At 46.3% G+C, this 16569-nt stretch overlaps 1 protein-coding gene across 2 annotated transcripts in view; it reads right to left on the reverse strand.

The window, feature by feature from the left end:
* Positions 1–204: 204 nt before the first annotated feature.
* LOC308134242 (storkhead-box protein 2-like) overlaps positions 205–16569 on the reverse strand; it is a 45881-nt gene continuing 29516 nt past the window's right edge. For both annotated transcript variants that reach the window (XM_080501897.1, XM_080501898.1), the window contains exons 3-4: positions 5839–8209; positions 205–3367 (exon numbers count right to left, since the gene is read on the reverse strand). In XM_080501897.1, the coding sequence (XP_080358023.1) occupies positions 3163–3367; positions 5839–8209 (2576 nt within the window). In that variant the 3' untranslated portion in view covers positions 205–3162. The remainder of the gene's footprint in view (positions 3368–5838; positions 8210–16569) is intronic.

Here is a 16569-nt window from a genome sequence, read left to right on the forward strand (position 1 = left end):
TCCTTGCTGCATGGCCGTCTCTGAAGGGGGAGTGACCGTGATCCAAAGATCTGTCTCCTCTGGTACATATATATATACACATTTAAAAAAATAAATACAACTTATGAAAATAATTAAAAGTGTGACAGATCTCTCTCCCTGTAAACTGCTCAGGGTGGTCCGCACTGTCTCCTTTCATAATGATCACAATGAAACGCACGACAGTGGTGTAACCAAACATTATTTTATTATCTTAAAAAGTATAACACAATCCCCATGGGGAATCACATACACTACAACAACTGCAACACTAATACGACACATCAAAGGGACTTTTCAGATATTATAGAGATTTTAGAAAATCACTGATTTTATTGTTTAAATTATTTGACTAGGCATGACAGATAAAGATCATTTACAGGTATTCACCATTAGAAACACTTGTTATTGTTGAACCTCCACTTCTAAAAACCACTGCCAATGTCCAGGGAAGACATTTCATGGACCGTCAGTGTAGAAAAGCCATGAAGGGGAGACGGGAGCGAGGAGCCGGCGCGAGGCTGCCGGGCCTGACGGGGGCGGAGAAGCAGTGCAAACGTTTGATACAAGGGGCTCAGGGTGCTGGAGTTCAAACCCTGCTACCAGAGGTGAAGTGGTTCAGATCAGTAGTGAGCTGAGTGAGGACTGCCTCCTGCTGCTGGGGGGGGGGGGGTGGACAGTACAGAGATGATGATGATGATCAACAGAACCACAGGACAGAGAACAATCCCACTCAAGCCTGAGGACCCACACAGGGTCCAGGTCTCAACTGGATATGAGGTCCTTCTTTCCAGGATGATAAGGAGAACAACACTGTCGGTGTAATCCACACTCACTCTCTCTCTCTCTCTCTCTATCTATCTCTGTCTCTCTCATTCATTACGTTACAAAGGGGTTTTTCCAGAAAGAAACAATCGTGACAACAAGCCAAAGAAAGAGTTTCACTCTGTTTTCTGGTATGAACGTGTCTGAAGAGTTGTTTCTTTAGCTTGAGATCAACACGGAGGAGTTTTAACTCTGTAAATCAGGGGGTGACAAAGAGGAAAGCAGCATCATGACTTCTACGAAGTTTTAGTGCAGAAAGAAAAAATACATCTGGAAAATGCTGGGTTAGAGCACTTTGTACCAAATCATCACGATCTTAAATTGTAGCTGCCTCGTCGTGCAGACTGAAGGCCCAAACATACCGTCCATTTTCAGAATCAATACGTCACGTTACAGAAAGTGCACAAAAGTGAAGTCAGAAGTGTAGCATGGACGCGATCATGTACGCATTCGTGGTCCATGCTCAAAGTTGGGTCGACCTGCGGACGTGCAATGCCTGTATGCATGTTTGGGCCTTGGTGGTGCTTTCACCAGGACAGTCAGCCACTCGGTTCAGAACCCCCACCCCTCCAGCTGGTGTCGGCTAGTGGTTATTACTGGGTCGCCACAAGCTCCCGCAATAGTCAGTCTTCAGACCAGATGTCAATGAGCGCCTTCCTCACTATTTCACATGTCAAGATATTTCCCAACCTTTTCCTTTTGCTTCTTTGGACCCCTGCTATTAGCTTTGTTTGTTCAAGACCCAAAACATGCTGCGCTCTACATCACGTCCTCTCCGTCCAGCTGGAAGGACTGCAGATCGTCCCTGACGCATTCACATTGGCCATAAACCAAACCTCAGTTAGTTTGCAAGTGAACCGGGACCTTTGTTTTCAAGTGGACCAGAGTTTAGGTGTGTGATGGGGATCTTCGGACGTGTTCACATTCCCCTTGAAAACCTCTGCCTCGCTTCCTTTATACACTATCTTTCTTGTGGGCGGGCAAGAGGACGTGACACAGTGCGCAATGCATTCTGGGCAGTGAACAAACAAAGCTAACCAGGCAAATCAAAAGAATTCGATGCAGAAAGAAAAAGATGGAAAAACGAGAGGGTTTCTTCCCTGAAGAGAACTGCCACCCGGACCAAAGAGGGGAACGTCAACACGCCACTAGGAGCCTGAAAATGTCCCCACTCTGGTCACTGGACACCAAACATGTCAGACGACACGCTCCAGAAGCTACTAATGCTAGTCGATTTAATAAAGTGATACGTTAGATTTCTTCAATACTAGGAGGAGCAGGAATATTTTCTGCTTTTCTATTTTTCTTCTTCTATGTTGTTGTGCTCTCCGTGTCTTCTTCTGTGTTGTGGGTGTACGTCTGTGGCTGGCGGTCGACTTCATCATTTTGATCTATGTTCATAGTGACTTGTGGACAGAAAAGACCTTTTGCAATGACGGGGAGAAACAAATAAAAATGTTTTTTGGCTTGTATGGACGGGGACTAAGGTTGCATGTTTTCATTTGAGGTTTGAGCTGCTTTTCCTAGTTTGACCAGGAGGGGTCACAGTGTTTCAGTACGAAAAGGACAGTAAGAGCCAGGACTGACCAGCAGGTGGCAGCAGACCCCAGAGCAGGTCAGATGGTTAAGCATCAGATTCATACTGTCAGGGTGAGTGAAATCGAAAAGCTTTCACTGGTGTGGCCCAAACTGCGAGTAAACCGGTCGGGACCCGACGGTTCTGATCTGGATGGACAGGTCCACCCCACAGGGCGACGCCGACCACCTACAGCTGTCTCTCCCACACAGGTTCAGTCCCCTTCTGGTGATACGCTGACTGTGAACTTCACCCCAGAGACCTCGGACGCCCCCAGAGACCCCACATACCTGAGAGACCTCAGAGACCCCCAGAGACCTCCAAAAAACCCCAAAGAGACACACACACACACACACACACACACACACACACACACACACACACACACACACACACACACACACACACACACACACACACACACACACACACACACACACACACACACACACACACACACACACACACACACACACACACACACACACAGGAGAAGCCCGTACCTCAAACAACACCACAGAAGAAGGAGCAGCAGGAGGAGCAGGAGTGTAAATGACCAGTTGCAGAGTGGCTTGTTGTGGCCCAGTGGCTCAGGGATGGTCTGTGTGAGAGACGGTGCTTGGAGCCGTCACGGCTCCACTCATTCAGTCATGTGACAATCATTGGGGTTTTGGGGGGGGAGAGGGTGGGTGGGGGTTGGGTGGGGGGGTCGGACCTCTGCTCTGAGTGCTCACTTCCAAAACCTACACGCTGGTGATAGATGCAAGGCAGGCGCTGGGCTTCTGGAGCTTTTCTGTCTGACTACTAGCAGGTTCTGGAATGGCCCGGAAGGAGAAAGGAGGGCCGTTTCCAGAGGTGATACCGAGATGTCCAGGGCTCAGGGCGAGGTTCTGTCTGCGGTTGCTCTCCACGATAGATGACGTGTTGGATGCTAAACTCTCCCTCGTTCTGCAGAGGAAGACACACAAGGTGTAAAGCAACAACGTATTGGTAACGCACACAGACGACACACACACACACACACGCGTACACAGCGGGGGTGGAAATGAGCACCCACTGGACACTAAATGCAGATGAATTTGTGTGCTAGCAGGTGAATTGAATCAGTTTAGCAGTGACTTCATTCCAGTCAGATCTGATCCAATTAATCTTGACGATCAATATCTCGGTTTAAGGCACAAACAGTGTGATTTCCACCACTCTGGAGTTTGTTCTCATCAGAAACACATCAATGAACCGGTCAAAGCAGCAGTTGGACTTTTTGACTATTCCTTTGCGTCCGGTCAGCTGAACCGATGAGCCTGCACGCCGAAATCAGTTCTATCCAGAAAGTTAAATGAAGAGAAGGTTAGAACTTCACAACGGGGTGTCTCACTGCGGTCAGGCAGGCTGATATGACGTGTTGTTGCAACACATCATCAGCAGGGTAAAAGCTAACCTGTCTCCCGACCGTCTCATTTCAGCTCAGGTCCCCCACGTAACTTTAGCTGTGCTTTAGCATATGTCGTATGTCACGTTTACTTTTCTAAGCATGACTGGAATGGTTGATCCTCTGTTTTCAATGTGTGATGGTTTGTGTGTTCAGCCAGGACAGTGTGTGTATATTGTGGGTTTAAAGGCTGGAAGTGAGAAATCAAAAGTGAAGCCTTCTCATCACAATGTCATCACATACGTTACAGGAGAGATACCAGTGAGCACGTGTCTACTTAGTGTCATATTTTGCCCCAAGCGTTCAACTTTCCACCACACGTTGGCTAGACGATCGTTTTCGGTGTTGTATTTTCTCTGCAAGCGTTGACATTTCCCTGGATGGCTAATATATACAGCCTGTCTTAATGACAAGAAATGAAATGTTAAATAAACCTGACTGAATGTGGCAGATCATTGAGTAGTGTTGTTCATATGCAGCTATAGTGCAACATTTGGAATTGGGACATTGACATTAAAGGTCAGTCGTGGTGGACTGTGGTAACTTCTCTCTTACTTTTGACAGACCTTCCGAAGACAAGTTCCACTGTTTTTGTGTAGGTTCAGCGCAGTTGAACACAGGGAACAATGAAGAATAATGACTTCTATAGTTGCAAGAAGATATTGCAAAATATTACAAACTTTCTAATCACCTAATGATGCAATTTCCATTTCCTTTGTGTGGGCCTGGTGGAGTATTTACATTCCCAACACACGACCAGGTTGGATTGCTATTTCGGGTGACTCAACTAGAAAACTACAAAGTCCCATGGACTGTTAGTCATGAGTCACTCTGGAGGAAACGCTGTTGTTATCGTGCCTCTGCTTGCACATGTGCATAAGAACTTGAATATATTGTCATATAAAAATGGTCTTAAAGCCGCAGGATTCTCCATGATGGGAGACTGTGGTGCATTAGTGTAATAAAAATAATGCTTCTTACTATGACAGTAGAAACAGTTGAGGAACTTGATCATCAACAAAATTTACATTTTTCTGATTGTTTATCTATAAAGAAAAATGTGAAAACCATGTCTGTTTTTTCCCCCCCAACTCCACAGATTGAAATTCAACAGCCAAGACAATAAGAAAATCAGCTTCCTACCATCCGAACAATAATGAAGAATCAAAGGATTTCTGACCAACAAGATTGTGAGAAACGCGTTCATGCTTTTAGTTTCAGTAGGTTGGATTATTGTAACGGTGTGTTTACAGGCCTCAGTAAAACATCCGTCAGACGCGTCCTCACCACCACAAAAGAGGGTGGAGCACACTACAGTCAGAAGAAACAAGGTGAAGCAGCTTTTAGTTCCGACCTCCTCACCTGTGGAACAAACTTCCTGAACACCTGAAGACTGCTGACACTCTCACTTCTTTTAAATCCGGACTTAAAACACTATTATGAGCTTTGACTTTTGAATAAACAAAACCTTATGTATGTACCTTTACTTACCTTATGTAATTAATCTTAATAAATCTCTCACCTTATTTATTCTACTTTTTATGCTGTTTTTAAAACGTTTACGCTTTCCTTTCTTTTAAAGCTTTTATGTATTTCTTTTATTAAAACATTTACGTCTTAGCAAAGTTTTTCTGTATTTCTTTAATTTCTCTGTAAAGCACTGTGAATTACCTATGTTTGGATGGTGCTCTATAAATAAATTTGCCTTGCAATTATGCAGCATGTGTTGGTTTCTCATATAAAATTGCAATAAAATACAATTACATCAGTGGTTGTATTGTGACAAAATGTGGAGAAGTTAAAGAGGTATCAAAACTTGTGCATGCCACTGGTAGGGATGGTTTTTAGCTGGTCTGTGATCAGAGAGGACATCAAACAGTGGAAAGCAGAAACCACACAGTATGGTTTTAAATGTGTGATAAAGTCAGGACTTTGCGAGGACTAATAGAGTACGTGTAAGTATGTGCATGTTGTGGGAGCGCTTTCTCACCGTGGGGAGTTGAATCCACTGTCGACTGTAACAGAGCTGGAGTCCATACTGTCCAGTCTGGCAGAGTGGGCAGACTGCTGGTTTTGACTGGGCTCTGGAAGGTTCTCTTTAGCACCAGGAAACGTGAGGGTTCTCTCAAACCTCCTCTGTAGATCCCTCTCCTTCTCCCTCTCCAAAAGCCACTGCATTGTTCCTGCTCCACCTCCCGCAATCCCAGACGCTCCTCCTCCGGGGGTCTCGTCCTCCCCTCGACTTTTAGCACCACCCTCGTCCAGTTCGTCGTCGTCAGAGACATTGTAGTAATCGAAAGACGCCTCTGCGGGAGTGGATGTGGAGTCAATCCCCTGTTGGGGAGCAGAGGAGGTTGCCACCAGAGGCTTGGGAGCATCGAAGGCTTCTTGGGAATCGAGAGCGTCGCAGGATGATGAGAGCGTGGAGGTGGTGAGGGGGTTGGCTTGTCTCAGGGAGCCATAGCCAGGCAATGGGAGGCTGGGAGGAGGTTTGAAGAGCGTGTCTTTACTGAAGATCTCTTTACGCTTGTCTTGAACAGAGGTGGCACTGAAGGAAGGTCTGCCATTAGCAATGGGAGGGTCAGGAAGAGAGAGAGGTATTGGAGGCAGACTCCCACCCTTTGGTCCCACCTTTGACAAATCCTCTTTACTCTCTGGAGGATGACTTGTCTGTCTCTCTGTTTGTCTGTCAGAGCTGCTCGTCTTAACTCCATCATGGCTGTTTTTGCCCAAAGTTCCTAGCAGGTTACCCGCTGTGAGAAGTGCTTCAGAAGACCCGGAGCACTGGAAGTAATCGTCCGGAGGCATGGAGGCAGGCAGTGGTTTGGGCGAGTATGCTGGCAGACTGTCCCTGCTCTTACTCTTCTCTAAGTTCCTGCCACCATCCAACCCCAGAGGATCCACAGGCACCTTGGACGAGGGGGGCGCGGCACGCGAGTAGTGAGATGTGCTTTGATTAGCTCTCAGGGTGCCATCATCAGTGTAATAACGGCTCCGCTCATCATAGTAGTCAGGTGGTCCGATCAGCCCAGCTCCAAGTGGTCCCTTAGAATTGTCCATGGATCTTGAACGCTCCTTGGCTTTATCGCTTCGTTCATTTCTGGACTTCCTTTCTTGTGTGTGGGAGTGTGAGCGGTGGACTTTGGAATGATACGCTGACGAGCCGTGGCTTGGCTCGGGAAAAGGCATTTCTGTACGTCTCTTTGCAAGCTCTCCAGATACGTCCCACTCTGGTGTTACGGGCAGATGAGAAGCGTCCAAGATGTTGGGGTTGCTGTGCGCCAGGTGAAGCCGGGCTCTTTGCCGCTCCACGGCCAGCGCCTGTTCCCTTGGCGATCGAGCCAGTGAGGACGAGTAGCCTCTGTAGTCTCGATCGGCCAGTTCCAGGTGGGAACCGTCCGAGTGCTCACGCGTTGCCCTCGTCTTGCTGTGTGAGCGACTGAGTTTGTTCTGAGACTGCTTTCTGTGTCGGCCGCCGCTTCTTCTGCTCCTGGAGCTCTGATTGGCTGATGATGCTTTGCTTCTCTGGGCTCGTTCTTCTTCGAGGCGCTTCATGACCGCGGTGTGCCGAGCAAGATTTTCTACAGTGAGGTCAGGGTTGATTCTGCGGATGATCTCCATTTCTATGTGGCGTGGCAACTGGCTGGGCATCTCCTCGTCACGCAGTGGCCATTCTTCCGGGGGGAACTGTGCAGAGAAGGTTGCCAGTTGCTTGGTCTTATCTTTTTTAAAGCTCAAACGGAACAACTTCAAGCCAAATTTTCGACTCCCCGTACTCGTACCTCCTGCTTGTTTCTCTATTTCCCCGCTCCCTCCGCTCCCTCCTCCTCCTCTGTGCTTGGTGAGAGTGTCCGTCTTGAACGAGAACCCGAGGGCGCTCCGACTCTTTTCTACGTTGGCTCCAGCTGTCTGGGGAAGAGTTTGTGGAGAGTGGGGCAACGAGTAAACCTCCCAGTGGTCTTTGGGGGACCGGCGCTGCAAAGTGGTGTGGTGACTCGGGGGGTTGTCTCCACGGTAGCTGCTGTTGAAAAAAGAATCCCCGCCTCCCCCTGAGTGGTTCTGACTGGATTTTAGATGTGTTCGATCTCGCACTCCCCCAGAAGTGGATGGTGTGATGGTGCCGGAGGGAGGAGACGTGCACTCAGTCTGCTGATGTGGCTGTTGGTTTTGGTGTTGGTGTCGGTCGGATGAATGTTCGTCTAAGTGGTACCACTTGGAGCTAGTCCGGATTAGGCTTGGAGTGATAAAATAAGTCTGAGGAGTTACAATAAAATATCCGTCTGGCGTTGGATAGATCTTCCGTTCACGGACCAGCATGCTTAGTGTGTGGTGCAGAACTTCCTCCGTTGGTGTCGGGACGCCTGGGCAAAAGCAGAGGAGAAAAAACTTAGTGAAAATCACAAAAGCCCAAAGGGATACTTTATAATAGAGAAAGAAATCTCAGTTTTCTATGTTGACTGTATGACATATACAAATGATCAATTAAAAGATTGTATTTCGTCACTTGAAATGAAAAGCGAACCTTGCCGCTTAACATTGTGAATTATTCACTGATACCAGATAAAGACAAGAACAAAGTCAAGCTTGCGTAGAACTTGAAACTGATGAGCTAAATCGAATAACAAGATGTGTGATTTCATCTGTATCAGATGTTTAAAGCCATTTTAGTAGTTTTACCTTTGTGATGCTAATTGTTTTCACCTCCTCAAGCCATTTGACTTGTTTTGACCACACAGACAGATTTACTGGTTTGCACCTATTCAGCAATTTCATCACAGCTTTTTCATCATCACAGAGGGACTGTAGAGCCACTGAGCATAGAGTGGTCCAAATCACGTTTGAAAGATGTCATTTCTATCCTTTCAGAAGACGTCTTCAGGGAAGCCAGAATTCATGTCTTTCATAGACATTGCTTGGATATCCGGTCTGGATGGCATATGAACGTCCAAACAAGACCTCTGGATGACGTGATGCAATGAAGAAAAGAAAAAAAAATGGACAACACCTGGAATTGAGTCCAAACCTCTATAATGACAAACAATACTCCAATCAACAGCACACTCCTGCCTAAAATATAAATGACATGCTTGCAAAATTATTGTAAGAATCAACGTACTCCAGAGTGTGATGTTGGGTCTGGTGGACAGGAGTCTTTCCTGTCATTATAGAGGATTCAATTCCAGGAGTGGTGACAATTTTTGGATTCGTGTTTTCATTGCGTCACATCATCCAGCGATCTCGTTTGGGCATTCATGTGACCAGACAAGACATCCATGCAATGTCCAGGAAACACATTCTGGTTTCCCTGAACACATTTTCTGGAGGTATGGACATTATGTCTTAAAGACATCATTTTGACCAGTCGTTCAGTGGGGAGCCTCTACAGAGAGGCTTTAGAGCAGGCGTTGGTCACCATCAACACTTAAAGAGGCATTTGGACCAGTTTCCTTCTGAAAAAAAACACACTGGGAACCACAAAACACTTTTCACATATAGACAAAGATAACAATGCAAATATTGCTTTTAACCTTAATAGTACATATAAAAAGAGCTGGGGAATAGCTGATTAAAAACAAACAAGAAACGCATCTTTAAAATGAACTAAACATATCTGAAGGATGTTCAACACATGGGCAGGAACTGGGATTTCAACTTGCTGTACATGTGAGAAAGTGGTGGAAAGTACTTTTCTTTTTCTTTACTTTCTTCATACTTTGGTTCCATGGAGCACGCTGCAGCAACCCAGCGAGCTCCTATGCATGCAGACCTGAGCCCGCACTTCTTCTGTGTGCAGTCTGAGACTCCTGCTGCATCTGCAGCCCGAACCTCTCTCTCTCTCTTTTTTCTTCCTCTCACGAGCCTCAGCACACAGTGCAGCTGTTCCTCTTTTTTGACCGTGGAACTCGAAAAATCTGTGCCTGCGCTCTCTGCAGGCCAAAAGGAGCAGCTGCAGAGGCCCAGTCATATCAGCATTCCAGAAAAGGCGAACTCCACGCCTCTCCTGGCCACATGGGTCAGTGCTAATCTCACTTTGCACTGCCGCCCGGTGGTCACATCAAGTCACTGCATAGATATACAGTAAGACCTCTGATGGAGGGACGCCCTAAAATCCAAGGGCCAGTGTCCCCTGAAGACATGGGTCCTCTCTTCGGACAGACGGGTCACAAGGACAAATTGCAGGACCAGTTGATATTGAACGAACCAAACACCAAATATCTTACGGTTACTTAAAAGCTAAAAATAACTGAACTAATACGAACACACACACACTAGAGTTGGATATGACCATGGTTGTGCGTAGACCCTGCTCTGGACATGTAGCTTATTGTGGAAACACAAGTAACATCGCCGCTCATCTCGTCCGTCACCATCCGGACGTGAAACTCGGGCAAGAAGCAAGGTGGACGGCAGCAGCCCAATGGAGCCTCGAAGGGATGATGGTGATTAAACTCCAAAGCGGTGTAGAGAAACCAAGACGTATCCCAACTTTTTATCTGCAAAGACCTCCGACCATATAGCATGGTGGAAAATACAGACTTCAGGAACATGGGAAGATTTGGAGCCGCGGTACGTAATATGGTCACGGAACGTTTTTTTTAGCGGGGACAGCAATTTCTCAAATCTACAACGAGGCGGTGCTAGAAAGGAAAGCTGAGCAGGGCTCGTACCTGCGACGCACGGCCCTCCCATGCCACTGAACCCTTCATCACCACCACGGCCCGTTACATCACTGATGATTGGTCATTATCCTCCCACGTTCTCCAGACCGGAGCCATGCACGAATCCCACACAGGGACAAATATAGCGGAGCTGCTTCGAAATGCCGCAACCGAGTGGAATTTAATGGACAAAGACGTTGCTTTAGTCACCGACAATGGAGCTAACATGGCTGTTGCTGCACAGTTGGTCGGCTTCCTCCACATCGGGTGGCTACGCACACACCCTGAACCTGGCCGATGAGGAGGGTCCAGCGCTGTCCTTCACAGCCCCGCTACACGCTACAAGTGAAACCCTCTGAGATTCTCCGTCTGGTAGCGAGATGACAGAGGCCCTTCACGAAGACCTTTTGAAAAGGTACCCGTCTGATGAGGAAAGGATCGACCTCAACCTGGCTTCGGCACTGGACCCACGTTTTAAAGCACCACGTTTTCTGTTCTGAAGAGGAAGAGCAAGAAACACTTGCAAGACTGGTCACTGAAGCTGCAGCCACTGAGCTTCACGAATATGATGCGTATCAGCATGGTGGTGATGGAGCCACTCAGTCAGTAACACACACACACACACACACACACACACACACACACACACACACACACACACACACACACACACACACACACACACACACACACACACACACACACACACACACACACACACACACACACACACACACACATCAAGTCATTCAATCACTTAATCTCTCTCTTCCTCAACTGTAAACAGTCGTCCAGGGCTGCACACCTGACTGCTCCGTGTTTCACCTGCGCAAACATCCACACGACGCCTCGGAGCAGTGGACAGGTGAGACGGGGGCGGGGTTAACTCCATGATTATGTAGCGCTGGAGCGCAGGGCTGCAGATCCTGTGATCATGAGTTATTTTGATTAATTATCAACTGACGTTTCTGAGTTGGATTATTTTCTGATTTGCTTTGAAAAATGCGTTTGTTTATCTTGTTAGAAAAATCAGTCATCCTTTCCAAGAGGATGTGAATATTTATTTTTAATTTCTTGATGATCGGTTGATTTAAATCCAACCACACCAATGGGAGGGGTTTACCTCTTAAACGCAGGGGGGGAAGCTGCATGAAGGGAGACGTTCTCTGGAGCTGCATGTGGAAGCAACAGTTCTTGAACCGGTCAGCTGAATGCAGAGCTGAGATCAGGTTGTGGGGTTTTTTTTTTCCTTCTCTGACTATAAATATATATTTTTTTCACTGTAAATATTGAGCACTGGGACTGTTTTTGGGGACAAATAAAGAAGAAGTTGACCTGCCATATGGATCGTGGCGGTTCTTATTTGTTTCTGGAGGAGAACCAGTGAGATGCATTATGGAAAGTGCCTGAGAATCGGTACATTGTGGAGGTTATTCAAATCACTTTGAAAATACTGCAGGAGACCAAACACGAAACAGCAAAGAGAGACAAAGTGCCTGGCACGTCGTATGCAAAGCAAAGAATTTTCTGTGTGACCGGGGACTCATGTGTGATGTACTGTCTGAACTCCTGTGTCAGCAACTCCGGGCTCATTCAGTCACACTTTAGAAAGCCGACGACGTTTCTGAGGCGCACCGTCCCGAGTCCTGGCGTCATTCAGAGACTCTCCAGGAGAGGAAAGTGAAGAGGCTTCACGAGCACAAGGCTTTGGGACATTTCGGATCAGTTTCCCGGGATTCAAACGCAAAAGCTCACGCCAATCAATGCAGAGCAATTCCTCCGAAGTCTCATCAACGACATGGGAGAGGCGCCTCGCGTTTGAAGGCGAAATGCTTCGTGATCTCAGCGTTCTGGACACCAACACCTGGCCGTCAAGGCCTTGCGTTTGGTATGGTGACTCACGGGCGAAACGACTGTGCCGGCGGTCCGGTCGGTGTGAAGAGCGAGCTGTTCATGGCATGACACATTTCCTGGAGCACCCGGACAAAGAGCTTGAAAGCCTCAAACCACTCATAAGAAGCATGCAGACCATCCTATGCAGCACTGCTGAATGCAGAAGGGGTTTCAGTCCGATGACCAATGCATGTACTGACCAGAGATCTACACTGTTGTTGTCCAATGTCTGTAATTTAATGATGATCTGCATCAATGGCCCCCTCCTTGAAGTGTTTAAGTTTATTGCTGTGGTTTAAAAGGTTTTTTTTTGCATTTGATTGCTGAAACTTTATTTGTAGAAGTATATTGTTATTTATTTATTTATTCATTCATTCATTGTTCTTTATTTGAAACATATTTGTCTTGCCTTGTCACTGGCTGCTCAGTGGTTAATTAAAGTCCAGCTGTTAAAGACCGTCAGGGGCGTTTCTAGACCCCCTGGGGGCCCGAGGCAAGAAGAACCATGGGGCCTCCCGGCTCCAGAATGATGATGAATAATGTCCAGGACAATGGGTCATTAGAGAAATACTTGAATAATTAACTTATAAAACAAATAATAAATAACGTTACCATCGAAACTTGAATGCAAACTTTACACACAATACATAAATGCCAGAAAAACAAACACAACTGAAACGTGCAACATAATAAATATGATAAAAATGCAACCAAGCAAAAAAAAACCCATCAAGGAATTGAAGTGGAAAGTAAGAACTGTGACACCTTGGTCTTAAAGCTAAAGTCCACTTGTGGTGCAATTCTTTTTCCTAAAACTGCTGCTTGTGGGCTTCTGCAAATGCAGCCACAATGTCTCCCATATCGAAGGACCCCTGAACATCTCTGTGGAAATGGGTCTGGTCCTGTGAGCCTGTCCTGCCACATGAACTCCAGAAGGTCCTCACTGTAAATGTAGTTTGAAATGTCATTTGGGCAGGTGGAGGCGTGGTCAGGAGGGAAAGTGGCGGCAGCAGAATTGATCTCTGTGGCAGTAGTGCCCGCCGCCGCCGTGGTTCCCCCACAGACTCACGGAGTCAGAAATGTCCAGGACTCAACTTTTTATTTAAATTAACGAAAATTCAAAAACTCACAGACACAAAGCCTCTTCCAGCATCTGTGTCTCTGAGCAGCTCCTCCTTTATGGGCGGAGAGGTGAGGCGGCACACTTGATTCACATCAGGGGCTTCATCACCTCTCCAACAATCTCCAACTCTAAATCATCAACTTGCTCGCTTCCAAGTGCCACTCTATCACCTGTTGCATACTTTTCTTTGAAAACAGGAAACTGTAGAGGACCTGGAAACTGTAGAGGACGTCGACGTCTTCCATTTTTGAGAATCGTTTTTTTCTTCCGCTTCATTTTTTCCAGTGTGTTTGATAACCAGCACTCCACGTTGATGCAGGGTAGTAGTGGGGCCCCATTAGGGAGGTTCCCAACGTGTCATTGTAATGTGTGAGGGGTTTGAAGTGTGTGTGAGGGTGTGTGTGCCGCTGCCTCAATACTGACTGAGTGGCTCCGTCACAACCATGCTGATACGCATCTTTGTGCATTTTTCATTGGGTGTACGGAACTTCTGGACTCTTTCTAGTAGGTGAAACGGCGTATAACCTGCGTGTCACGTAGACGACACCACTGGTTGCATCCTTCCTGGACCCCAGGTTCAAACCCCAGTATGTCGCCCCGGGCAACATTGCTACCATTAAGACCCGACTCCAGACCACCATGCTGGAATCCGCAAGGCGAACGTATAACCAGGTTAGTAATCGGATAAGTAAGTAAGGATTATGATATCACAAAAAAAACTATTTATTTATTTATAATCTAATTTCATGAATAATTGTGGCCTGGTGGAAGGTGCACAAGATCAACTTTCCACGACGGTGTAAGATGGCCCACAAGTATCTCTGTACTCCTTCAGAGCGTCGTTTTAGTGCTGAAGGGAATAGAGTGACCCGTCACTCGTCTTTAAAACCAGCACAAGTTGACATGCTGGTTTTCCTTGCAAAAAAAAAGTCTCTGAGCTACTGAGAACTATACAGAAGAATCTCTCTGGCTGAAGGCGCCATACTCATTTTGCACTTTGCTGTTACTGAGTGAAAACATGCACTTGTTTATTTTGTGTTCTTTGATTTACCTAAACAAATGTCCAATTGGTGACAGCAGATACTTAATGTTACTTTTCCTGCACTTTAGTATGTGTGATGTGACTGAAGATCAGTAAGCTTTATTATTTTATATATGTATACTTTATTTATTTATAGACTGTTTAGTTAAGTTCAGACAGTGTTTAAGAAGTGCAGGCCACATGTTCGACAGATTTGTTTGCATTATTGTTGTAAACTGCACTTTAGTTTATGTTCTTTATCACTGACTTATATACTTGTGTTTACACCACACTTGTTTGGCACTAATTTGACTGTAATTGAAGTAGGAGATAAATAAACTGTCTTTCATTTTAAAACATGCTTCATTTGACTTTATCTTAACATAAGATAAAGTCTATAAGAAAGCACAATTTATGTATAATAAATCTAATATTGTTTATTATAAGACAGATTGATTTATTGCTTGTGTTTGTTGAAAAATATATGAGAAGAGGACCTTGGAAAAAAATAATCGCATTTTAAACCGCAATATTGAGGAAAAACATCGCAAAGAGATTATTTTCCAAAATCGTTCAGTCCGATCAAGTACAGAGACAACGGTGAACAAAAAACTCAGCCTGGCAGGGCCTCAGAAACACGGCAGCTCTGAATACAACTTACACATGTAAAAACCAAAGTCCTCCAGGAGGAGGGCAGCAGTCCAGCGTCACTGCCTGATCACCTCAAGTCTCTTTTTCACTAGATTTGAAGCAGACAAGAGCATCCAGCTGGAAACGACCCCCTCCTTAAACAGCAGCGGTCCTGTACTCAACATTAGCTTGAAGGTGTGGTTGAGAGGATGGAGGAGGACTGAAGTCAACACAACACCGGGACCTGGACAGCTGGGTGGAGGATTCCAGCTCCTCTTCCACAACTCTGTTGCTTCCTCCCCAGTCCCACAGCTGTGGAAGCACTCAACTGTAATTCCCATTACACCCCCCCCACCCCAAAAAAATGTAATAAAAATACTGTGAGGGTGCCAAACAACGTCAGGCCTGTTGCCCTAACATCTCTGGTGATGAAAGCCTTGAAGAGGCTTGTTAAACATCACGTCACCACGGCAGCAGGTTCTCAGTTTGCATATGGAGCAGGAAGAAGGGTGGAGGATCCTCCAGCGTTTATCACTGACACCACACTCAAACACCTGGAAACCCCCCCCCCCCAACGCAACAGCCAGGCTGCTGTTGGCCCACTTTGCTGACCCCACCACAGGGCTGCGCTCTCTCTCCCCTTTCCTGTTCGTCCTCCACACCGGAGAGTGCAGGTCAACCCACCACAACCTGACCACACGCTCCACCTGTCGCTGCTGCCCGGCTCATCAAACCATCACGGCTCCACTCTCTCTCTCTCTCTCTCTTTTATTTCTTTATTAGCGTTTTTTTTTTTACAACAGAAGGAAAACAAAAAGAAGGTGTGGGCGGACAGGCTTGAGAATTAAAAGGGTAATTCATTCTAATACAGGTTGGTATCAGAATTAAAAAAAATAAAAACAAAACAAATAAAACAAAATTGGACAGGAAAATAATCATATTGATAATATAGAGACAATAGGGGGGTGGGGGTGGCATCTAGGTAGTTCCTGGGTGGATAGTAGTGTTGGACAGATGTTTCATAAAGGGTTGCCAGGTTTCATTAAAGACTGACCAGGCGTCGGGTCAGTAATGTTGAAAAGTCGATGTTGCAGCGTTTCTTCCCAGGTACATTAGTTGTCGTTGAAGGCGATCTGAACAGTGCAGGGTTCAGGGGAAAGTTCCAGCTCAAGCACTGCAGCAAGAGTGTCAAAAATCTGCTGCTAGAAGTTAGTGAGACTTGGACAAGACCAGAACACGTGTGTGTGTGTGTGTGTGTGTGTGTGTGTGTGTGTGTGTGTGTGTGTGTGTGTGTGTGTGTGTGTGTGTGTGTGTGTGTGTGTGTGTGTGTGTGTGTGTGTGTGTGTGTGTGTGTGTGTGTGTGTGTGTGTGTGTGTGTGTGTGTGTGTGTGTGTG

Source organism: Blennius ocellaris, assembly GCF_963422515.1.
Source record: "Blennius ocellaris genome assembly, chromosome: 9".
Lineage (NCBI taxonomy): Eukaryota > Metazoa > Chordata > Actinopteri > Blenniiformes > Blenniidae > Blennius > Blennius ocellaris.